We start from the raw sequence: 27,169 nt of genomic DNA, 5'->3' as shown, positions 1-27,169 counted from the left end.
TTTCAAAACTATCCTCTTACATGAGGGTGTGTCTAATCTAACTTGAATTGCCATCTCTGCTTTGCAGATTTCTTGTCTTCTTATTTCCAAGAGACTTGTGCTGACTTATTCTTGGATGCTGGATCTACACCTCAGATTTTATAATCTGTCTGTCCATATTATTTTTCCTCAAATAAAAAACCCATTTTGAACAAAGTTCCACAATAATCATTAACTAGTTCTTTTGTCAAATGACTTGTAGTTCCTCAGCCTAGTTCATTCCACAGATTCCTATCATACAAAGCACACCAGAGTATAGTTCTTTATTCAAAAAACCCACCAACTGAAGATTACAGGCCTTTTATAGTCTGTCTGATCTGTCTTATGACTTATTTTTTAATCTGAACTCTATTCTCCTTCACCTTACCTGGTACTTTCTAAAACCATACTTATCTAAAACTTGTTTAAACAAGTTTTAAACCCTTTTGTATCCTCAAGTAGCTAGTATAGTGCTGCACACCAGAAAAACAGAGGAAAAAGAACTCCAGATCAGCCATAACACAAGATGGGAGTAGAGAGGGAGCTAAAGAGTGGATCCATAGAGCCTTCAGAATACAAAAAAGGTATAACCACTAGGAAGCATTTTAGGTTTCATGCTGCAGGTCTGTTTTCTCTTATACTACTCTGTCTCAAGGCAACTAGAAAACATGACTTTTCGATGGGCATTGCCCCATACCCTAGAGCGTGTTTTGGAAATATCTGGGGGTGGTTTCTGGTTAACGGAATGATTGGGAAATGCTGTGTAGGCAAGGCTGGGGATGCTTGATGTTTTGAAACAAAAGGGACAGTCCCACATAATAAAAAATTGTTCATTGGGCACAACCTTGAAATGTCCTGCACATCTCTTTTGCAGTAATGCAAAAACCTAGCTTATATCATCAAGCCTAGAGCTTAACTTTGTTTTAAATATATAAAGAATTTTTTTGCATAGTTTTGCTATACTGTTTTATGAAAATGTAAACATTTCATAGATAGATTATACTTTGTTTTACTTGGAACTTTACTATGAGCTGCTCATCATTTGGGAAAAAAATCATGTCACAGAAAGCAATACTCTTCATAAATATCAAATCATTAATATAACATGCCTTTACCAGTTTCATTTGTAGCTTTTTCTCTATTTCTATATTAATATCTCCTCTCTCAAAAAACACATTTTCCATGCCAATGGTAAAGCATGCTACAGTGAAAACAACACTGAACTCACAGCAATAAACTCAGTTTGTCACTTAGCCTCAATTTGCTCATGTATAAAATGAATATATGCTCTACTTACCTTAGAGGTTATGAAAAACAAATGCTAAAATGAATATGAAGTATCTCAGAAAATATCAAGTTCTATGTGTACTTTACAATGAAACAAATCATAGTATTTGATTAAAAATTAAATTAAGAAAAAAAAATCCTAAAAGCCTCTGCCTCCAGTCTACTTACCAGATAACAGTGTAGTAATTTAACAGCATAAAGGATTAGTAATATTTAAGCACTTAATAAAATCAAACCCTAAACTTGTGCTGCCTAACACAGTAGCTGTGCATCTGCTAAACTGTAAAATTCACACTAGATTTAAAGAACTTACTACAAAAAATAAAATATTATTAAGAATTATTTCATCTTCTTACAAGTGTGGCCAGTAGAAAATTTAAAGTAACATTTTTTGCTTATACTACATTTCTGATAGGCATGCTGCTCTAATGAAGCAATGCAATTACAAAACTCATAAACAACAACAATATTGAGCTTAGGCTAACAAAACAATAAAAAATGTACACTCACTTCATCAGTGAGTTCTCCAAACACTGTTATAACATCTATTAAAAGACTTGCAGTATAGAAGGACTTGATCATGTTTCTAAAAGAGAAGAGAAAGCTGGTTTAGTTAAATGAAAAACATTAGGCTGCAGAATTAGTCATGTAACTATAAGAAAAAAAAATTCCAGTGTTTACAAAAGTACTCTGAAATTAATGTTTTAAATAAAATCAGATTTTTTTTTTAAAGATTTTATTTATTTATTTGAGAGAGAGAATGAGAGATAGAGAGCATGAGAGGGAAGAGGGTCAGAGGGAGAAGCAGACTCCCTGCTGAGCAGGGAGCCCGATGTGGGACTCGATTCCGGGACTCCAGGATCATGACCTAAGCCGAAGGCAGTCGCTTAACCAACTGAGCCACCCAGGCGCCCTAAATAAAATCAGATTTGAAGAACACAATGAAACTCCTTCTGTAATCTGTTATGAGACAGTAACAACATTTATATTACAAATAAATATACTACAGCAAGGTTTTATAGTATACTTTTTATTAAAAAATGCAATTATAGGGGTGGCTGGGTGGCTCAGTTGATTAAGTGTCTGACTCTTGATTTTGGCTCAGGTCATGATCTCAGGGTTGTGAGACTGAGCCCTGCTCTGGGCACGGAGTCTGCTTAAGATTCTCTCTCTCTCCCTCTCCCTCTGCCCCCCAACCCCCACCGACACATGCACATACTCTGAGAAAAAAAAAAAAGCAATTACAGTATTATCTGAATCCGTATCAACCCATGTGCATTTCTTTGCCTTTAAGTAATAACAAATCATTTGAATTAGCAGGTTGTGATAATTTAAAAAATCAGTATCATTGCACCAGGCTGTCACTGGCTAAAATCAACTCTTAGATTTTACCAAATGTTAAAGAATTGCTACTTGAGGTGTAATTACTGAAAAAATAAATCTGCCCTAGCTATTCTTCTGTCAGCCTAAAAAGACAGGCTTATTCTTGTACCCAAAATCATTCTGACATTCTACAATTAAAAAAAAAAATCTAAATCATTAATCAAGAAGTCTGAAAGTGTCCAATGGCAAACTGGGTAATTCCAGTTACACAGTAATGAAACGTACAATTTTAATTTTCCTCTTGCTTTACTTACTTGTGAAATCGTCCAGCACGGTCTTCATTATCTGCATACAAAAACATTTTCAAAGCATAATTCTCCAAATGGGCAGAACCAACTATTTCTTGAGTAATAGCTTCATTATCACACAAGTGTTTCTTAAGCTAAAATTAAATCAGATACAAAGCTTAAGATTTTGGACTCACAGAAATGTATGCTTAAGTACAAATAATCCTAAGAATGATTTTAAACTTTAAAAATTATTTTATATTCATTTCAGTAAAAGAGGTATGAATGAAATCTCACACAAACTGCTCTGCCTCAGCCCAAGGCTTTTTAGAATAAAATCCAATGTTTACAAAATTATGAAGAAACACACTCATGATAACCTGAAAGGATAATTTAACTCTAAAAATCAAAATAACCAAGAATAAAAAGATAACACATCCAACAATCTATGTAAAGCATCAGACAAATATTTCAAAGTAATAGCCAATATACAATCAGGTATCCTAAAAATGGAATCAGGAAATTCTCTAATCATAATTTAAAATTTTATTTTATTCTCATTTCAATTTCTTCTATCAAATATAAAAAATATGATTATACAAATCATTATATCCTAAAAGAGTATCGCCCAGAGCATACTGTGTAAAAAAAGATATAATTCTACAGTATGAGATCACAAACTCAGAAAAGGATTAGCAAGTTTTTAAAATTTAGACAAATATAACCTCGTTAACACAATTCACAACTGTAAATTTTCAGTCAGTATATCCTTTTCCAACACATATAATAATTTAAAATATTTTAAACACGACAAACTAAGTTCCTACATCTTACTCAGACTGTTGTACTGAAAGGGCTTTCTGGAATATCAGATCAGAGTACCACACTACTACTTAAAAATGGCGTTTCTCAAAAATGTTATAAAGTAAAAAATTAAATTTAAAAAAAGCTTCAGGATTCTTCACAAAATCAGCAAAATAAACATTCTCATAATTACAACAGAATAATATAAGTTCCAGAAGAGATTTAATGTTGGAATTTAAGGATGTTTTAGCTGTACTTATCCTGAACAAAACCAGGAAAAAACCCCTAGTTTACTATTTCCACACTATGAAATGCTTTAATTCTAGATTTAATTCTAGAAGTGGATTTAATTCTAGAAAAAAGTGGAAATATGTCACTTCATTTCATCTTCAACATGAAATATCTGGCAGCAAAAACATAATACACTCAGTTTTCCAACTGTAATCTAAATATTACAGCACAGGCAGATATAGGATAGACTCACCATGGAATAGATTTATTTTACCTGTTATTTAATTTAGATAATAATAAACTCCTGCTGAGTCCCTTTACAAATGTGATTTTATACTTTGCTTTTTATAAAGAACTACTCTGAGTTCTGTCTTATCCATAAGGTATTTTAGTTATTACTGCTATATTGTGAAATTCATAGATATATTCTATACAAAGTCTGTTAGCAATATGATTTTATAAATGTATTGCTATGTGTGAGACACATTCCTTCTCTTACCCCCTAACCTCACCTTCCAAAAAAAGAATACTCAAATACTTCCTGTACCTACAGAAACCATGTTAGAAGTGGAAGGACAGACAGGCTTCAAGGGCAGCTGGATTCCTATCAGTGGTGCCACTAGGTCCAATGGGTGGTTAATAGCAGCAGTGACAGGGACTCTGGGTCAGAAGGCCAGATACCCGTAACAACTTAGAGCCCTACTGCCCATGGCTGTTTAATGTAACTAGGTTTTGATCGGAGTAACTTTCAACATTTATAAAACCTCTGGGCTGACTATTACAAATGTTTTGATTTTTAATATATCTAAAATTCTGTCTCTCTACACAAAATAATGCAACTAGTCAAATATTTAGGTTTCTAATTCTCTTGAGTAGGTCACATAACTAATTAAACAAAAAGCTGCAGCTATTAATATAACAGCCTCTGAAGAAATAAATTAATGAGGAGTAGACCCTGACATTGTTAAAAGAAAAACCAGGACAGCTGGGCAGGGGAGGACAGGGTAGAGTCCTGATTATTAAGTTGTATTACTATGGCTACCCGTGCCTTCCTGCACTAACACCCAATCCAGCCCATTCAATTTTCTCTGGATTGCTGCCTCTATATAACCTGTGAAATTATATCATGGTTCAAGAAGGTGACTCATATATTAATCACTTACGACATTTCTGCTAGCAGGGAAGAATGCCTAGACCATAAAATTATCTTGTCCTGGTACCAAGAGTGAGACAAAGAGACTATAGGCAACTGATACCATTTCCTTCGCTGTCCCTTTCACTAAATAAGTAGCCCATTTCATTATTGTAAGAGCTATTTAAGAATTCCCAAATCAGTCATCCGTGTGACTGTATGAAGTAGATTAGAAAGGGTTTGTCACTTATGAAAGAATGACTCAAAGGTCATCTATAATAACATCTACAATAATAAGATATAGTGGTATATGCAAAGACACTGATACCTACTTTAACTTATGCTTACAACTCCCTTAGCAGTAAGATGTAAATGAAAAAATTGTGTCGGGGCACCTGGGTGGCTCAGTCAGTTGAGCATCTGCCTTTGGCTCAGGTCACGATCCCAGGGTCCTGGCACATAGCCCCACGTCGGGCTCCCTGCTCAGAAGGGAGCCTGCTTCTCCCTCTCTCTCTGCCTGCTACTCCCCCTGCTTGTGCTCTCTCTCTCTGTGCCAAATAAAGGAATAAAATATTAAAAAAAAAATGGTGTCTAGTTTTTCCTCAGCTGTAATGACATTGCTTGATGGCTGCCAAGAGGAAGAACTAAAATGGCAAAATACACATACACAAATATAATAAAGTGCCACTTAAAACATTAATCAGAAAATAAATGATCAGTGTTTAACTTACAGCTTCTAACTGATCCATTAGCTTTGATAAAAATTTACGACAGTCAGGAGTTTTACTATCAATCTTCATTCCAGTTTGCATTGCATATAAACGACCTAAAAAAAAAAAATGAGATGACTTGAACAATTTCCATTACTGAATGTTTAAAATACATGTTCTAATAAATTATTTAAGTGAATTTAAAAATAAAACTTTGATTTACTATGGATCTTATTTACAAAAATAAAGAACACACAAATATTATCCAAAGAATGAAACAGACTCATGATAATAGCAATTTTTTTTTTTAATCAAGAAGTAAGGCCTTCTTTTTTGGCAGAAAGAAAAAAAGAGAAAAGACCAGAACCTAAACTGTCAAAAAGACCTGTAACTGGCAAGTTAAGGCAATCAGAAAAACGACATGTACAAGAGCACTTACCAGTGCCTGAAAGTGATACTGATAAAATATGTAATATGAGCTAGAAGACTGGGAAACATACTCGAGCTGAGGCTAACAGGGAGAACTATTTTAGTTATTTTTATATATACTATATATATATATACCCTTTTAAAAAAATTAATAAAAACATTGAGAGAAGGCTAAACCTAAAAAAACCTCTGTGACACCATGATCCTAATAGCTCTTCCGGTGACAGGAGCTGTGAAAGGTCGGGTGGTAATTGTTACCATTGATGTGTACATACCACCTGTAATTTACTCTTACATTCTCCAAATATGTCCTGGAAATCTGCGACAGCGCTATGGACACATCATTCTAATGAAAGCACGTTTAGGTAGTTCCCAGGTGTTCATTACTACAAATCTTGTTGTGTTACCATACCTTCTTGTGCATGCATTCAAGAGTTCCCAGAGGCAAATACCAAGAAATGGAATACCCGGGTCATATTATGTGTATCTTTTTCACTTTTGAGAGCTACTCTTAAACTGTCCTCCAAAACAGATTACCAATATGCAGTTATATATCCAACATATGCAAGCACCATTTCTCCAAACCCACAAAACAAAGAAACAAAAAAACTGGTATTATTAAACTTATCAGTGTCAAGATTTTACGTGATATTTCATTTTCACTACTAAAAATGTACTGTATATTTACTGGATAGCTCTACATCCACCATAATGAATTAGGAGTAGCTATGAAAATAAAAGAAAAAATCTGCCAAATTTTTTTTTAAATATTTTATTTATTTGAAAGAGAGAGACACAGCGAGAGAGGGAACACAAACAGGGGGAGTGGGTGAGGGAGAAGCAGGCTTCCCACCGAGCAGAGAGCCCAATGTGGGGCTCGATCCCACATGACCTGAGCCGAAGGTAGATGCTTAACGACTGAGCCATCCAGGTGCCCCATCTGCCAAATTTTCTATTGGGTTGTTTGCTTTTCAACAAATTGCCTTGTGGTAGTTTACTTTACACAGTATAAAGGAAGGATATAATGTTTTTCCCCTCAAATGAAATCTTGTGAACACTATCCCCCTTCTCTGCTTTACTTTTCTCTCAGCAAGTAATCATCTTCTACTTATTTATCCACCATCTCTACTCCAACTCGAATTTAAACTCTGTGATGATGGCGATTTTAGTCTATTTGGTTTGCTGATGTACCCTTGGCATGTAGGATAGTGCTTGGCCTTCGATAAACATTCTCTGAATAGATAAATACATGGATGAAAGAATAGCTCATTCTGCCCCACTGATTTAAATGCCACTTTTATCATTCATTATCATATATTAAGCTTCCATGGGATAAAAGGGTCCAATTCTGTATATTGTCTATCCTGCTTCATTAGTCTACTGGCCTATCACTGCTTTATTTACTAGAGCTTTATAACATAGCTTGGTATCTGCTAGTTACTCTCAAGATTTCCAATTCAAATATGCCTACTCGATGGTATCTTCTTTAAAAATGTATTAAGATACACATGATACACAGTTATTTATTGTGTTTTTAATTTTAAAAGCTTTATCTGAAGACACTACTTTTTAATACTTAGGCTTTTAGGACTATCTCATATTACAGAGTTTGATGTTTAATTTATTAATGTATTTATTTTCACATATCAAATTTCAGGGTTTGAGCCATCTAGTCATTAACAAGAGAAAAAAAATGGGAGTTCCAAAAGTACTGTACAGATTTACATTGCCAAACAGTATAAAAAGCACAGTGCTTCTGTTTTCTCTGCATACCAGCCAACACAGGGTATCACTTTGACCCAAAACCAGATTCTAATTTGAAAAGCAAAAAAACCCACTCATTTTAAATGTCTCCTGCTTTGATAACAAATGTGACCAAATTTTCTTTTTCTTTCTTTTTTTTTTTTTTAACCAGTCATATTTTTTTAGCAACATGGCTAGGTCCTTTACCCATCTGTCTATAAGGTTTTAATCATCTCTCCCCACCTCCCCATCCCCCCACACCTCTTAAAGCATGGTTGAACACCCTCTCCTTTCAGACCAGTCCCATCTCTTTTGAGCTGTTCAAGATCTGTGCCTGTCTTAGGTCCTTTTCTTCTTAGAACTGTGACTGAACTCCCCAACACTTCCTCTTTGTGAGCTGTTCAGGTTTCTTCTCCCAGTGTTTTTGTTGCATTTCTTCTTCTATAGTGCATCACATGAACTCTTTGGAAAACAAACATATTGGTTGCAAATATGCCATCTTTCAATTTCTGAATCTGTTTTAAAACACAGAGACTGGAAATATTTGTGTACTCAAAGCTATTATTTCCTCCCCCCCCTTCCCACCTGGTGTAAATTCTAAGCTTGGGAAAGTTCTTTTATCTCCAAGGGACCAGATACTCAGTTACGTGATTTTTCTAGTTTTTCCTATGGTTTTAAATTTTCAAATTTAACTCTTTAACTTGCATTTGCTCTCCTCCACAAGTTACTGGCACCTATCTCAAATACACTTAATAAATGATCCTTCCTTTCTCTAATGATTTTGTGGTTCCCTCTTTAATAAATTTTTACTTTCTTAAAAGACTATTTGAGAGAAAAAGAGGGAGTGCGCGCGTGTAAGTGTGGGAAAAAGCGGGGGTGGGGGTGGGGAGGGGGACAAGCAAACTATGCACTGAGCGTGGAACCCAAGGCGGGGCTCGATCCCAAGACCCTGAGATCATGACCTGAGCTGAAATCAAGAGTCTGATGCTTAACGATCTGAGCCACCAGTGCCCCTGCATATTTTTACTTTTTATGTTTCCTGGCTGTTTGATTTGCTGAGATCACAGATCAAATGCCATCTCTAGCACATGACAGTATCTCCACTGATAATATGCTTTATCTTCCTCCAGATCTAATCTTGCTATGTCTTACTGTATTACCAAAATTTTACCAAGAATTTTATGCATTCTTGATCTTATTTTTAAGAGGAAGGCTTCTGCTTGAGAGTAGGGATCAATTCCATGCCAGGTTACTCATATTTCCCCTATCAGAGTCCCTACCCTATGCTATATTGAAACTGTGGCCTTTGGGACCTACAGGATCCCAGGGACTGGCTAGAGTGTGGGAAAGAAAATCTTAGCATTTCTACTGATAATTTTTCATCATTCTTTAAAAATTTCTGTTTCTGTATCTTTAATAATACATGCAGTATTTTTAGAATATAGTATTTGTACATCAATATATAAATATGTATCTTACATAATATATTAGAGATTAATTTAACTCATATGGATAGGAGATCATAAGGTTAAGAATCATTACTCATTACACCCTTACTCCCCTCAACTATATTTTCTTACCCCAACCTAGTCCATACCTCTTCCACAGGGCCCCATTCTTTTACCATAATACATGGAATTACTGCTTTATAATCAGCAACCATCCCCTGTATCTCCCCAGATTCCTCTCCCTCTTTGTCTTAACTAAACCCTAGGTGTCACTTGAAGAAATTCTCTTACATAATTCTTCCTATGTCAGGATTGGCAAGTATGACTGTTTTTTTTTTTCATTGCATCCCACTGCTACTTACAGTATTCTCTCAATGTCTGACCTAAAACTCAAGCCCCTTTCTTCCACGTGATCTTATTAATGCCTGTAATTGACCAAGGACCTCCACCATCTTGAAAATTTGGCTATTCACATGGATAATCAATACTTGTGGCAGAGACTACTAACTGCCCGCCCACATTCTTTCTTCCTACCTTCTTTGCTAATGAGACCCCTACATTATTAAGGGGGGTTGTAATGTACTAGTCAAATAGTACATTTCCCCGTATTCTTCAAAGCCACATATGGCCATTCAACTAACACTGATGCTATGTTGTCAGAAGCTGTTGGGAGAGAATTCTGGAAGTAATCTTAAAGGGGAAATGACAGGAGGGGAAAGATCCTACTGACCCTTTCCCTCTTCTTCCTGCTGCCTAAAAGAGAAATGGTATGACTGAAACACTAGTAGACATCTTAGACCACAAGGCAACCTTGGAAATGGTAATCATGTGTTGGCTTGTAGATTTGAAATTGGAAAGTGTTTGGGTCCCTGATGACTTCATGGTATTGACACACGTTGGGTACTGACAACATCAGATTTTGAGGGAGTGAGTCCTTATCTAACTTAGCTATTTTTATTTTAGATTTTCAGCAATAAGAAAGCAAATCTAATCTTAATACACAGAACTATGTTCTCAATTCTTATTGACTCTAATAATTATATGCACTCTCCCATACAAGCCACTCACTCCATAATTAAATTACAATGTCAAACGGCTGTACTTCCAAAATCAATATATTATGCACCAACTTTAAACACAATTTCCATTTCTTCCAACTTGAAACTATGCCTGTTAAAACAGGTGGCCAGTTCACTGGTGTCTATTTCTTCATTACAGTCTTTTCTCCTTTAACTTCTCTCTGCAACCAGCTTTGATTTTGTATTTTTCTACAACTTTACTGCCCTAGCTCCTTCTACCCCTTAATTTTTTTACTATAGTCTTATGGCAAAAGGACACTCATATTTAAACCCAACTATCCTCTTTCTCTATGCCTATATATGAACAATAGAGACCACTGGCAGATGAGCACCATTATAAATATAATTATCAACCTCAAATGAGCTTAATACTTGCCTTCCCAACCTCCCAAATGACTATTTTAAACATATGTCAATCTCTTTTAATAACCACCCCACCCAAAAACATGCACAGAAAACTTAACAGACGTTAATTTATTCACTACCTATATATATACTATTGGCCAACAGAATATCATGATAATGTGAGGAAATAAAGTACAGTTTCATGTTCCTAGGAGGTCTTTCTCCTATCTTCCTAACAGTAGTGAATACTGTATGAATCCTACAATCCATGAAGTGTAGGTTGTAGAGTGTAGTTGGTGAACCCACTCTGGGGATAAATGGCTATTCAGCATAGATAGGTTGAAAAAATGAGGTTGATTTTTAGGTTCACATTGGCTTCGATGGCAGCCATCTATCGGTGGCAGCCATCTATCTGGGACTTAACCATTAAGCAAACATGCAGAAATTAATTGGGCAGTTCTCTTGTTATCATGAGAAAGAGATTTAAGTGACTTATTCATATGTAAAAAGTACAATTCTCAGTTTCTAGTTTATTATTTTTAACTACTTCTGTTGTTTACAATAAAAATGGAGAACATCTATATCTCCTTTGAAGCAAAAATCAAATTATTCCCAATTCATATTACCACAGCCATTATCATCCTCCCTCACAACACAAATAAAAACAAGTATCAGCTCCTGTCCTTTAAAAGTTAACCTTAACACAGATGGTTGTTACCTGAAATACAATGTAATGATGATATAGTTAATTGGTTTCACCGGCATGCATTTTCTTTCTTGGTTTACATGCATATTTAAGTCTTTGCAATTACAAGGACATTATTACATAAAAACACCTTTAATTGAAGAACTGGGAAGAATCACCTCAGAATTGGAAATATTTAGGATAAAACTGGCCTGGCTTTAACATTTTTGAATATTTCATGCAGTTTACTTCTTAAATGCAGAAAATTATCTTGTGATACATTTTTTAATATTAATAAAAGCAAAAAGACCTTAAATCTACTTGTGAAAATTAATAAGTACACCAGAAGATCTTTTTGCCATAAAGGATGGAAAAAGGAATCACTTTCATATAGAGCTCAAGACAAGTAATTCATTGTAGCAGCAGCAGGATGATGAAAAACTAATGTCTAACATGGAAAATTACCTACTAAAACAGAATAAATATGTAGCTAAAATCATCTATAAGAAAATATATTTGATTTATTTCATCAAGGAAATGTGTTTATTTTTATGAATAAATATTATTTGAAGATGAGTAATGAGGCACATTTGCAAAAGGATTAAATACTTTCCAACCTAACTTGAATTTAATGTGAAGCATTTAAGAGATAAACATTTACTAATCCTGAAGGTATGTGTAATTCAAAGTTCCATACAATCTAAACATTAACATTCTAACACATCCTTGCTTATACATAAGAAATATAAAACTATGAAATGCATGATATAAACACACAAAAAAAGATATGTAAAAGCAATTATGAAGAGTGATGCTTTGACAGGTTAAATAAACATGGCGCTCAAATAGGAATCATTATGATTTATACTGATGTTTAAAAGATTTTATTCCAATAAACAGAACTGAATATACTACTCTATTCATAAGTATATTGTAAATACCTGCTATATGGTTAGTATTAGCTTTTGTGAAGGGACTTCTGAGTCAAAGATAAAAAGGAAAGTATGAATGAGTATCTACTAATAAAGGGTATTTACTTTGCTCATTCCTTCATTAAACAAATATTTTTGGAGCTCCTGTCATAATACAGTAGCTTTAAGAAAAAGTGAGCTATTCTTGAGTTCTTACTAAAAGATTGTGCTGGTACAGAGCAAAAGCTAAGTTACTACTTGATTACTAAAATGAGATCAGATGGCCACGATGCAGTAACTAGACTTGACATTCCATGATAAACAAAAAACTAGACAAAATATATGAACCACTTTTTCACAAATAGAAATAGATGGGAAGACCATGACACCTGGAGAAACAAACAAATGAGATGACTCCACCAATGATTAGTCCAGCATTCTTCCTGGAGGCACATTCTAAACTAAGGAACGGGGAGGGGGAGCCTCAAGCAGAATACACTCTAGCAGAGTTAAGGAAACAGACTAAAGCTCAGGACTACTGGAGCAGCTATAAATGGAGGGGCACAGTTCTGTAGAAGAGAAGCCATGCAGAAAAGAAGCCCAGAAATCTGTACAGGGATAAACTTGAGGCTAAACTGAATACTACAAGATGCACATGTAGATGAGAGCTCCACAAAGTCAGACAAAGAGTGAGTGAAAGCTGTGAGCTGTGGACCATCGCCAAAGCTGAGATGCATTCAAGTTCTGACCAGGGTGAAGAGTCCTAAATCCTTACCCAAGATATTTAGTAGAGACCCCAAATGGTATGGTATGCTTTAGTAGGATTATCCTGTCCTTAGAGCTACTTTAGACTTGCCCCCGAACAAAAACCAAACAAAATAAGACACAAACATATCACACTTAACTGCAACTAACTTAATTGTTGGCCAAATCAAATCTGTTCAAAGGTCATAATATCCAGACATTCAAGAACTTAAACTTCACTATGTCCTGCAACCAATCAAAAATTACTACAGATGGCAATAAGCAGGAGAATGTGAAGAGCCCAATTAAGATTGAACAATAACAAAATAACAGAAAGAGCAGTGACATTAAATTACTGGGAAATCATGATGAAGTATTTAATGGAAACCATGAATAAAATGAGAGAAACAAAACATGCACAAAGGAACACAAATGAAACGTCCGGAGATAAAAAATATCTGAAATGAAAAATTTACTGGACAGGATTGATAGGAGTTTAGACACCACAAAAGAAAGATTAAGTGAACTTCAGAACGTAGCAACAGAAACTACTCAAAGCAGGGAAAAAAGGATCGAAAAGAAAAAGAAATAGAAAATCAGGGTCTCAATGAGTTAGGAAAAAATACCAAGTGTTCGAAAATATGTGTAACTGGATTCCCCAAAGAGGAGAGGTGGAGAGGTATGGCCAAAAAAAAAAAAGAAGAAAAAGAAAAAGTGCTGAAGAAAAATATAAACAGAAAAATTAAAATTCCTTACCCAGCAAAACTATCAAAAATAAATATGAAATAAAAGCTTGTTTCACACAATAGAAACTGACAGAATTCACTGGCAGCAAGCCTGTATAAGAAATGGTAAAGCTCTTCAACAGGAAAGAAAATGATGCCAGATTTAAAAGTTGGATGTAGGGAGAGGAGTATTGAGTGCTCAGAATGGTAATTATGTGGGAAAATATTTCAAAATTTCATTTCGTCGTTTTATAAATCTCTTTAAAAAATGACAACTAAAGAAATTAAAATGTAGGTTAGGGCTTATGACATATTTATAAGTAAAATGTATGACAACAATAGCCAAAGGACAGGGGAAGGGAAAAGAAAGTAAAGTTTTTACCTTGAATGTGAGGTGGTGTATTATATGATAGTAGACTAAGTTAACGTGAACGCTAAAGCAACCACTAAAAAAATAAAACAAAGAGGAATATCTAATAAGTCCATAGTGGAGGCACAATAGAATCCAAAGTGCTCCCAAAGAGAAGCAGTTAAAGGTTAAAAAATATCTAACAACCAAAAAACCTTGACAAGTTACAGAAAAATCAATGACAGACTAAACGAAAGCAGGAACTTAAGCAATGAAACCTCTTATATAATAACATGCTGCTAAAGAGTCAGTTTTCACTTTGAACATCAAACATAATTGTCATAAAAAATGAACCTTACCAAAGACGCTTTAAACTTGCATGGGTGCCAAAGAAAGACAGTAACAGTGAAGGACGAATTACTTGACACCACTGACCCTGTCCCTTCTACCTTAGGGACAGGCTGAGAGTCTAAAAACTGATTTACTTTACTCAAAAAAAGGAGTAACTATTAAAATGACCATTTTTTACAAAGTAAATCTCATGTTTGCAGCATGTCTGCAAAAACAAACATAAGGTAAATAAATGGAATGTTAATGGATAAGTCAGGTGTCCAACTCTTTGTGTTTTCATTATTAACCTGTCATTGCTACAGTAAAGTATCCTGAGTCAGCCTATAATAAAAAATAAGTACTTAGCAGGACTATGGGCTTCAATTAATCACAGAGATTCAGAAATCAGTAAAAACGGGGAAAAATTGCTTATCTTTTATAGGTTTAGTTAAGTTTGTCTCACTGGCTTTAAAAGAGCCAATTTCAGTGTCATTAACAACAGAAAAAATAATAGGCAACTGATTATTAATCCTAAAGTCCATCTGACTTAACACATCAATTAAAAAAATCCATTATTATTTAGCCTTTAAATTAAATTAAAATTTTACACTGTAGGTCCTGTAACATCTCAGAATTGAAATGGCCATACCTATTTGCAACTTCCTGAACGACTGTATTTAATTTTCCGGTGATCATACAAACAAATGACTCTCAAAGAGCACTTACACACTTTCATTCGAAGTCTGTTAATTATACACTGTCACCCCCTAGAGGAAACTTTGAAAAATCACACTTGAAACTATGTTTAGTTACTTAACCAAATTTCAAAGGAAGTAATCTTTATGGGTTTAGCTTTACCTACACCACCAAACCTGACAGAATCAAAACATGTATCATACAGTGTCCACATTTGGTAGAGACTCAAAAATTTTCTGGCTTCATTAAAGGAAAAAAAAAGACACACATGCTGCTCAGAGTTATGTTAATAACATCAAGCCTGTCCTCCATTTCTACTCTTCATTTATTAGAAATCTCCCAGATTACTGCACTGCCTTTCTGCCCCCCTTTCATTTTTCATCAGTTTGACTAATCCCTTTACCCTCACTCACTCCACAATTGGTTTTCTAATTACTACCTACCATCAACAATTTTCCATAAGTTATTTCTCATCTAGCATTTGCCATTCAGTTCCTGGTTCCATCACTTCCTAAGAGAAGAACCAGGATGACTGTGGGGTTCAAATCAGATATCCTGAAAGAAAGTGTTGTTACAAATGCCAAGAACTCATGAATGTTAGTTGTCTGGCTTCTTTATTCAGTGACATCTATGTGGCCATAGTTCCCTCTAGGGACCACTGTTGCCTTAAAATACAGGTCAATTTAACAAACTTTTTTTTGAGCACCCTTTCTTTATTATGTGAGTATCTCTAGTGGCCTAGCACTACGTGGCACAGTAAATACATAAAAAGCACCCAGAAGGGTACAAGCCTGAGGTTTAAACTCTGGAAGAGATAACAGATAAATGAAAAGCAATTAAGGTAGCCTTACAAGACACAATGAGGACAGAGAAAAGAAGCACCTTCGGGAAGTTTAGGAGAAGGCCTCCCTGAAAAAGTGGCATTCAAGCTGGTGCCTAAGGGTAAGGTGGAGTGGGGTGGTGGGGACGGAAAGTTGTCAAGGCAGAGGGAATACAATGTTGGAAGGCTTGAAGACAAGAGAAAATGAGAGAGGTTCCAGAAACAATAAAATTCAGCTTGATCAGAACTGCTAAAGATGATTCAGAGTTCAAATCACTAAGGGCACTTATATGGAGCTATTATAGGTGGCTTTTAAAAATGAATCTGTCCTTAATAAAGCTTTTGTTTTTAAATTTTTTATGGTATGGAACATGTTCACTTATAGAACAGAAAATAAAAAAGACAATCAAAAGAAACAGTATCCATGAACCTAAAAGCCACAATCTTTTTCTCCAAGTATATACACATTAAGAAGTTCAATTCATATTATATAATTTTATATCCTGCATTTTCATATAAACTTCTTCCCATGTTACAAAAGATGCTTTGTAATTCTTAACTGATTATATTACTTTCCACCCAGTAGATTAAGATAATTTAATTAACCATTTCCACATTGACATATATTTTGGTTGTTTTGCATTTTTCACAAATGTATAAATAATCATCCAGAGGACTCCACATAATGCTCTCAGTATATCTGTGATTATTTCCTAAGCACAAACTTTCCAAAACTAGTATTACTGAATTAGAGATATTTTTACAATTCCATTCATTTTGCCAAAATGGTTTCCAAAACTTTGTACCAATTCACACAGCCTTGTCAATGGCGATTTCACCATATATTCATTTGCACTGAGTTACAATTTTACAGCCAAAAAAATTTTAATTTACATTACTAAATTAAACTGTATGTTAATAATTAGCATTCCCTCCTTTGGTAGTTACACATACATGCTCTTTGTCCATTTATCTATGGGGATTTCAGTTTTTATAAAATAGTTTTGTATGAATATTTTATATATCCGGATGACAGGCCTCTGTCTCATCTACTGGAAATATTTTTCCTTTGCAATGTTTTTTAAATTAATTGTACTGTTTGTGTCATACAGAATTTCTAAATGTTTCCAGTCAACTCTATCATTCTTTTACTTTTTTTTTCTTTTTAAACTAAGCACTTAAAGCAGATCTTTCTGGTGGCTAAAGGGATTACTTGTTTGAAGTAGAAACTAGGAAGACCTGTCAGTAGTTTAGGTGTAAGATGAGGGCATGATCTACCAAAGAAACTGAGGAGGTAAGTAAAAGTTTAAAAATTTAATGACTGACTGTGAGAGAGATGAGGGAAGCGAGAAAAGGCTAAATTTGTAATTTGGGGCACCTGGGTGGCTCAGACGGTTAGGTATCCAACTCTTGATTTTGGCTCAGGTCCTGATCTCAGGGTTGTGGGGAGTCTGCTTCTCTCTTTCCCCCCTCGCCCCTCCCCCAGCTGGTGCTCTCTAATGAATCTCAAAAAATTCCTAATTTCTAGCTAATAAATTTTCAAATCTGACAGAAATCGGAGATAATTCCAGAAAACTTTATTTAATATATCAATACTAGGTCAAAAATATTTCAAATCGAAGAAATTGGTAAATATGTAAAATAATTCCCCCCTGCAAAAGCACAAAGTTCTGCTTTATCAATTACTTTTCTTTAATCTAAAAAAAAGAGATAAATCTGTGTTTTAATCCAGATCAGGTATGAGAACCTTCTTAACAATATTTAGGAAGCTAACATGACATCATTACTAAAAATCTGACAATGGTAACACTTAAAAAAAAAGACTGAATCAGTATTACTTAGGAACTCTTCTTGCAGGAGAAAAACAAAAAATAGACTAGGACATTAAGAAAAATACATGCTAAAACAGAGTTGATAGCAACAGCATGATATAAGAAAAACTGATAAACTGGGTACTCCCAAAAATCAAACCTTTGTGACACCCTGTTATAAAGACAAGAGAGAAGCTACAGACTGGGGGAAAATATTTGCAAAACAAGAACTTGTAACTACAATATATTAAGAACTCTCAAAACCAAGTAAAGTTAAAAAGCGGGAGGGGCAAAAACAGACATTTTACTGAAGGTGATATACAGATAGTACATAAGCACAAGAAAAGATGTTAATTTCAGTAGCTATCAGGTAAATAAGAATTAAATCCATGGTATCAACTTATCTATCAGAGCGACTAAAATAAAAAATAGCGACACACAAAACGCCAGCGATAATGTGGAGAAACTGGTTCACTCACCACTCATGTTGCTGAGTGGAATGTACAATGGTGCAGTCAATCTGTTTGAAAACAACTTGCCGGTTTCTTATAAAATAAAACACTAGGAAGGCAGGGAGCTCTGTGGGCTCTCTTTCCTAATAGTACTAATACCATTCATGAGGGCTCCATGACCTAATCATCTCCCAAAGGCCTCACTTACTAATACCATCATTTTTGGGGGTTAGGATTTCAACATGAACTGGGGAGAGGGGAGGCAAACATTCAGACCATAGCACAACCCAAATGTCCTTCAATGGTTAAACTGCTAAACTCTGGTACCTACATACCATGGAATACTACTGAGCATTAAAAAAAGTATTGGTACATGCAAGAACTGAGATGAGGCAATTATTACTTGCTGAGTGGACAAAAAGTCAACTCCACAAGGGTATGTAACGTATGATTCCATTTATATAGTATTTTTTAAATGATAAAATTTTAGAAATGGAGAATCGGTTGGTGGCTGCTAAGGGACGGGGCAGCGATGGGTTGAGGAGGGATGGGTGTGGCTACAAAGATGGGTGTGGCTACAAGAGAGTAACAAGGGATTCTTAGGGAACTCTTTATCTTGACCGTGGTGATATAGGAACTTATTCCTGATAAACTGTTTAGAACTAAACAACACACAGGAATAAACATAAAACTGGGGAGGTATGAATAAGATTGGTGGATTTTATCAATGTCAATATTCTGGTCATACTATTATAGTACAGTTTTGCAAGTTATTCCCACTGGAAGACACAGGGTAAAGGGCATAGGATCTTTCTGTCTTATTTCTGACAAATGCATGTGGCTTTACAATTACCTCAAAATAAAAAGTTTAATTAAAAAAAAAAAAAACTAATGGGATTCTTTCCAGGAATGGAGGGGTGTTTCAAATAGAAGGGCATTTACTATTTTTTTTTATTACGTACTCCATTAATAAGTTCAGAGAAGTATAAGCATATCTGCACTTGCACAAATAGTAAAAAAAGTAATTGATACACAGCACTTTAATATACATTCCGGATTTAAAAAGAAAACAAAAGACCAAACAACAAAGAAATATAGAAATATTAAGGTAACAATTAAAAAATGATAAAACACTAGAGTGTTCACACTCAGGCCAGGGATAAATCATTTTTGGAAATCATTTAATACCGAAATGGAGGAGGCGCAAAGGGTACATGCTGAGAACATACCTATAACTTAATCTAAAACTCATTATAAATATAGTAGGGTAAGTTATAAAATACAGAGCATTGGAATTCTTTCCATTGCATTTTTCTCACTGTAATTAGAACATGTTAAAAGCCATAAATTAATATACTTACTATACAGTTCATTTATTCAATCAACAGACAAAATTTACAAACATCCACAGTGTCTTAGGTACTATATTAGGAGTTAGAGATTCAAAGATCACCAACATAAGACATACTTCTTATTCTCATAGAGCTTACACTCTAGTGAAATATTAGTAACATTTAGAGAGATGGCATTTATCAGATATTTATGAATGTCAGTTATGTGCCAGGTGGTAAGAGAAAACATATTAATCCCTGTCCTCCAGGAGACTCCAGAACATTAAAAGGTAAATCGGTGTATGTAATACAATGTAATGAAGATGAGAGGCACACTGGAACAACTTCCAGACCATCCTTATGAGGTAATGAAAGCAGTTCAAGAAGTATAATTTGTACTGAATCAGTAAGAATAAGCTAGCCAGTTTAAGAGGAAGTCAGGGATTCCAGGTAAGGAGCAGCATGTAAAAGAGAGTATGGAGCTTTACCAGTCAGCAAGTATTTCAGCATAATAATCTTGATTTTCTTCTCACCAAAAATTCTTTGCTCTAGAAATTTAGAAAATTGTTTGCACTAAGATTATAGAAATACATCCCTTCACACATTTTTAAGTTGGTACCTACCACTTTTCATCAGAGGTTTAAGTATAAAAGATGTAATTTCTGTACATCAGATATATATATATATACATCTAAAAATTATAGCATTCGTTCAACTGTATCATTAACAACTTGATATAATTTTAAAACATACAAAGCTCCTTCTTTAAACATCAGAAATAATACATTTTGTAACTTTTTAACCTATACTTCCATTTACTTATCCTATAGAATTTTATTATAAAAGAATGTATTTGTATGCTCAACAGTCCTAACTTGATTATCGTAATTCTCTGCAACAAAAAATGTATAAAAATTGAAGTTTGAACTTATCAAAATTTCCTGTGAGATAAGATGCTAAGTGTTAAAATTTTTCCTCTGGATTTCCTCTAAGTGTTAAAATTATGTGATTATTGTAATGCATAATTGATCAAAACAGTATCAATGCTACACATTTCAATCATTAAAAAGAAAAGGTAAAATTTATTGGAAACGCATCTTATACACAGCTAAACTGTGTATCTAGGAATCAATATGATTTATTGTCATACAGAACCGGAATTGGTTCTGTTCCCACTTTCATTTTTACAAATTTAACATGAGAGAAAACTCATTCATATAAAGCAGCAGGTAAGAATGGAAGTTTTATCACAGCAAAATCACTGAATTCTTTTAATTCCTTTCCTTCTGGGTTATAGGCTAAAAATCATATAATCACCTATCATCAAATACTATCTCTTAGCTGACATTTCATATAGGTCAGGTTAAAATTTGTTTTAAAACTTGAAAAGGATTTGTCACCCCATCATTAGAGTTATTCATTTTCTCAATTCTGTGAAGCATACAAAAAAATCTTACAAAGATTTATCATTTTCTTTCATGACATTGAGATAGGATTATTCTAAAGACACCGACAGGATTGGGAAAACTGAAACACTATTCAACATTCTTTGGCAAAGAAAACAACAACAACAAAAAAAACTCAAAACCAATTTAAATGTTTTTCTCTTATCACTTGTTTTTAATGTATTTCTGAAAAAAACAAAATACCTCAGAGCTGAGGATTAGGCTCATTTAGTTTGAGAATGTCTGCCATATAACATTAACGGTAAAACCTGTTGTTAATGCCAAACCAGCCAGCCAGTGGAGGCTTACTTTCTCAAAAATTATGACATAATTTTCCAATTAGAATAAATATGTTAAGCCACATCTGCATTCGCCTCATCTCATCTGAATTCTAATTCCAAAATTTCAGTAAGCCACAGATCCTTAAGTCCCTTGTTTCATCCGAATGAAATTCATCATTCATCGGATGAAACAAGGGACTACCCACTTCAGCATTTCTCTTTTGGTGTTTGGCTCTTATATCAGGAATGATATTCTTTAAAATAATGAATAGAAAATGAAAAGGTTAGGTCATTTCATGAAAACTCTTACATTCTGGGAATTCAGAACACTGAAACACAGGCCTGGTTTTAACATGAGGCTTTACCCTTAACAGATATACTTAAAAGTGTAAGCGACTTATGAAAGAGACTTTTCCACTGTGGTCCTTCCCTGTCCTCGACCCCACAGCTAAATCTTTTCACACTCTCTCATACATGACTCTGGTCCCAAACTGTTCCTCTCTGCCCCTCCGGATAAAATCCCAAATGGTCAAACAATGGCTACTAATATCTAAGGATAATTCCTCCTCTTCCCCCTTATAAAATGTTCTGTCTTCATTCCCCAAATTAAGATGTTGCTCTTGACACCCTTTCTTATGCTCTGCATTTTCAAATAAAGGCTTATTCTTTGCCCTGATCTTCTTCCATATAAAACAGGGAAGGACAGGATGCTCTCCTGAATACCTTAATTAACAGAGACTTCACTACACCAGTAATTTGAATTGTCCCTTTTTTCTGGACACCCTGGAAGGTTTTCCACCTTCCTTCCCGGGGCAACACACCATAAAAATACTCATGATACATGAGAGCTTGCCTTTCCTCTTTAAAGTAGAAGAGTAACTTGAACAGGATGTGGGAAAAGAGAAGCAGCATACTACTATGCTACCCCGATCAAAGGAGCTTTGTCAGAGAAGCAAACAAGCTGAGAATTGGGGAGATGATTCCTGTAGAATTTCCTGCATACTGAAGTTTGAAGAACACTGGCTGGTATGTGTAGAGCACAAATCACAATAAGTCACCAAGAGCAGTCTTTTGTTACACAACAGAAATCAGACCCATATATATGGCAGCTACAGGAATTATGAGACTGCAAATATAAATAAGTATTTTTAAAGCATTTAAAGAAATACGAGTATTTAAAAAATATAGTAACAAAAGACTATCAGAAATGGCCAGGCTGATTTAAAAACAAAAAAAAAAAACAAAAAAAAAGAGAACATCCAAAAATGAAAACAGAAGCTCAATAAATGGGTGATACAATAGGATATATGGAGGTGACCACAGACCTAAAGAAATTACATAGAACGTAGCACAGAGAGACAAAGGGATGCAAACTATGAAAATACTGAGACAAATAAAGGAGAAAAGTGCAACACGTCTAATCAAAATTTCAGTAGAGAATACTTGAACAGATAATAGTAGAGAATTCTCCAGAATTTATGAGACACCCATCTGTAAATCCAGGAAGCCAAAGTCCCAAAGAAGGTAGACGAAAAGAAATCAAGTCCTAGAAAATCAGAATATAAATTATAAGAGTGATAAATTAGCTATACTTTAAAATTAAGAACTTTTGAACATCAAAGGACTTCATAAATAGAGTGAAAAATCAAACTATGAACTTGGAGAAGACATTTGCAGTGCATGGAACAAAAGAGTAATATCTACATTTAAGAAAAGACAAACACTGAAATAAAAAAATGGACAAAAGCAATAAATAGGTATTTCAAAGGGGAATCACAAAGGGTAATTAACATATGAAAAGATGCTCAACCTCATTAAGACTCAGTGAATTGCAAATTTAGCTTGAATTTCATGGCTCACCAGATTGACAAAAATTAAAAAGTCTAACAACCTCAAATACAGTGGGTACCTTGGTGTTCATTTTATTATTCCTTAAACTGTATACACATTGTATGTGTTCTTTAATATGCATGTTTTATAACAAAAAATATTTTGTAAGTACCACTTGGATTTGGCAATGAAAACGTCTGTCTATGGCCCTGCGGAGAGCAGTTTCAGTGAAATAAAAGGCATGAAAAGTAGGCTGCAATGAGCTGAAAAGGCTCTATGAGATAGGAAAGTAAAGACAACACAGACAACTATTTTAAGCTTAACTTTGAGGTTAGGCAGACAGAACTATGTAACTTTAGGAGAATGTCACAGCGAGAGCTTTTTTTAAAATTTTATTTTATTTTTTAAATAAAGGAAACGGGGGCAAATTTCGAGAGAAATAGCAAAAGGGAGAAGATGATGACACAGAAAATCAAAGCCCCTGGCTATCACAAAGGTATATAACACAGAGCTCATGAACAGCGGTTAGTTTTAGACAGGAATAAGGGTTCCCACTTCACTGTTGTGGGAAATGACCTCTCGGACATTATCACTTTTCTCCTCCCTCCATCCGCTTCAGTCACAATGGGCTCCTCGATCCTCCTTCAAGCAAGCCCCTGCCTCGTGACTTTTGCGTGTTATTCCCTCTACTGAGAATACTCTTTTCCAATGATGCAAAGCCTGCCTTTCACTCAAGTCTTTGCTCAGGCGTGAACTCGGTGAAGCATTCCACAAGTACCGGTGAAATGCCCTTCTCACCCCCCACCCTAATCCTAGTCCTCCCTACTCTTTTTCCCTGCTTTATTTTTCTTCAAAATCTAATATTCCATAAAATATTCCCATTTTGTTGTTTAATCCCCTCTCCCCCACTTGTGTCCCAGGCCCAAGGATGCGGAAAGCGTAGCCACAGTGCCTGGTAATGTCTGATACACAGGAAGAAAACTCAGTAAATAAAAGGCGAATAAACGATTAACAGTCCCTACTTGAGGAACTGGAAGAACAAATACAATGGAACCAATACCGCCTGATTTGAACAAAATGAAGTAGAGCCTAGAGAATAATCAATTTACTGCCTCCAGAAGAGATTACATTTGAGTTAGATCTTGAATCATGAGGAGTTTGCCAAGTGAAAAGAAACAAAACAAAAAAAACAAAAACCAGCCGGACATTCCAAGGTACTGAAGAACACGGAGGTTTCAAAGGGCCTTGTACACTCGGGTGGTTTTTTTTTTTTTTTTTTTTTTTTTTTTAAGAAAAGGGCCTTGTACGCTTGAGGAATGAAAACGGGGTACCGGGGTATGACAGGGAAGACAACGGACCAGATTTTAGCAAACCTTACAATGTTCACAGCACAGGACACATTATCTTGAGCTTTTCAATGATAAAAATCCTTTACAGAAGATCAGAAGATCACAGTTGCTTGGTCACTCGTTCCTCTTGCAGTCAAAGTTTACATAAAACTACCGGACTTACTGCAAAGGAAAGAGTTTGAACCACCTAATCGGTTCTCCAACTGTAGATTGTATTTTTCATAACCAACCAAAGTCATAGTATTACTATCAAATGTCTCAAACCCAAGTATTATTCAAAGAAGTCAAGACAAAAAATTCTCATTGGTGGGCAAATGGTCAAACTCAAGTGCTAGTTTTGTAGCAACTACTCTCCATTTCACCATTTATGAGTTTTTTAATGAGCCTGCGTGTTGTCCTACTTAACCTGCACTTATTACTATGTTTTCAATTAGTCTACCTTCCTTCTGTACACATCATTACTGTCTTTGGGACACCCACCTTCGTTTTAGCCTCAACACAATTACTTAACCATCCAGGTTATTTTTGAGACAGGAGACTCTCTTGAGTACACACAGAAAACCTCCAGACAACGTGTTAGCTCACGAGCCCATGTAGCCAGTTGAGGAGTATTTAAGCACAATACTAGAGAAGCGGCGAACACCAACGGTGCATTTTAAGTTTCACCTCTCCGGGGCCTGCGAGGGGGCGGAGAGCAGGTGAGGTGGGGTAAACCCTGAAAAGGGCGGGGCTCCACTGGGTTCCCTTGGCAAGCCAGGGGTCAAAGCTCAGGTCTAAAGCTGAAGGGGCGGGGCCTGCCTTAAAAACCAAGGGGTGGTGTGTGGACCCTGGAGGGTAAAGAAGGGCACGGCGACTCGGAAAGACTCACAGTAATAAGCCACCACAGGGTCCCGCTTGTCATGTTCCTGAGCCGTCCTCAGATGATGCTGTATGCTCTTAAACTGGGGGGGTAGTGGGGGCAGCGGAGCAAGCGCGGCCATCTCTATTCCAGGAATCACCACTTCCTACTCGCGCGCCACCGACACTTCCGCTTCCGTCTGGTAGGTCGCGCGCACGGACGCGAATGGCAAATCCCGCCCACTCTCCTGTTGCTCAGCGACAGCAAGTCAACTACGGGCTCCCAACAGGGACAACCTCAATGTACCTCGCTCTTGGAGGTTAGAACCAGGAGAAGGCTAAGCGGCTCCGCGGTTGTGTCGCTTGTGGCACCAGCGCTCTCTGCTGGCTGCGGGTGGGAGGGAAAAGAGTTTTTGTTTTGTTTTACCTTGTTGTGTCCCCCATGCCTTTTTTCCTTCCTCCCTACCTCCCTTCCTTCCTTCCTTCCTCCCTCCCTCCCTCCTTCCTTCCTCTTTCTTTCCGCAAAATGGAAGGTAGTAAGGGGAAAGCAAGAAGGACTTTCCAGGACTTTACACTTTATTTGCCTCCTCCAATAACCTTCATCTTTATTGCTTTATTTTCTCAGTTCCCAGTTTTGAGGGTTCATCTTAAAACTAGTTTTCATTGATATCACACCATCTCCAAGGAAAAAGATCTCAACCTCTGAAATTTGTCCTGCCTGCTATTCTCTAATAACCAAAACATCTACCCACCCCCCACCCCCGCCCGTAGAAACTGCTCTGTGTCCTTATGATTACTCCTACTTCACATCCTTTGTCTATTTCTGCTTGCAGAGTACATTACCTTACTCTGGGTCTGCCTTTTTTTTTTTTTTTTTTTTTTTTTACCCGACAAGAAATTGAGACCTGTATTCTCCCCAATCTCAGTAACATTCACTACCACTTGATAATGTATATGCTACAGACTGAATATTTGGGTCTTCTTAAGATTCATATGTTGAAACTTAATGCCCAATGTAATGGTATTAGGAGGTGGAGTCCTTGAGAGGTGATGAGGGCAGAGCCTTTTTAAATGGGATTAATGCCTTTATAAAAGAGACTCCAGGGAGCTAGCTGGTCCTTCCCCGATGTGAGGATACAATAAGAAAGCAACATTCTGCAACCTAGAAGAGCGGTCTCACTAGAACCTGACCATACTGGAACCTGGATCTTCCAGTCAGAATAGTTGGATTGGTAGAGGAACTAAAGCAAAGTGGGATAACCATAAATGTCATCTCTCTGTCCTTATGAATTCTTATTTATTCTTTTCCTATTCTTGATTGTCAACTCTGGCTGTTCTTAAAGTTCACCTAAGGAGTTTTGTTTTGTTTTTTTTCCAAAGACCTATCTAGGTCTCACCCCGAGGCCACCCCTATGTAATAGTTCTGGGTTGGAGCCAAAATATCAGTATTTTTAAAAGGGCTTCCAGAAATTTTAATGGTATATCCAGGGTTCAGGACCAATACCCCAGTGAATCATCAATATGTAGCTGATGTTTCTCCAGTCTCTTTAAGCTGGACTCTCTGCCCTGATAGCCTTGATCAGAAGCTGCAATTCCTGCTATTGAGATTAAGGTCATGAGATATGAATTGTTTTACCTCTCCTCTGGCACAACAGAGTAGTAATAACTAGCTAGCATTTGCTGAGCATCTATTATGAATCATGTATGTTTCTAGGGACTTAACATCAATTCATTTAA

The 27,169-nt window shown here is 35.8% G+C and overlaps 1 protein-coding gene across 1 annotated transcript in view; it reads right to left on the bottom strand.

Annotated features, from left to right (window-relative positions):
• The window catches only part of VTA1 (vesicle trafficking 1), a 62,180-nt gene extending 36,560 nt beyond the window's left edge, over positions 1-25,620 (bottom strand). Inside the window, exons 1-4 of the mRNA XM_025866111.2 lie at positions 25,464-25,620; positions 5,814-5,908; positions 2,943-3,070; positions 1,816-1,891 (exon numbers count right to left, since the gene is read on the bottom strand). Coding sequence (XP_025721896.1) covers positions 1,816-1,891; positions 2,943-3,070; positions 5,814-5,908; positions 25,464-25,575 — 411 coding nt within the window. The 5' untranslated portion in view covers positions 25,576-25,620. The remainder of the gene's footprint in view (positions 1-1,815; positions 1,892-2,942; positions 3,071-5,813; positions 5,909-25,463) is intronic.
• Positions 25,621-27,169: the final 1,549 nt, after the last annotated feature.

This window comes from Callorhinus ursinus, unplaced genomic scaffold (genome assembly GCF_003265705.2).
Source record: "Callorhinus ursinus isolate GAN/ISIS: 27379988/994484 unplaced genomic scaffold, GSC_fseal_2.0 scaffold6, whole genome shotgun sequence".
Classification (NCBI taxonomy): Eukaryota; Metazoa; Chordata; class Mammalia; order Carnivora; family Otariidae; genus Callorhinus; species Callorhinus ursinus.
The sequence above is the reverse complement of the archived record's forward strand: the minus strand, read 5'-3'. Positions and strand labels throughout refer to the sequence as shown.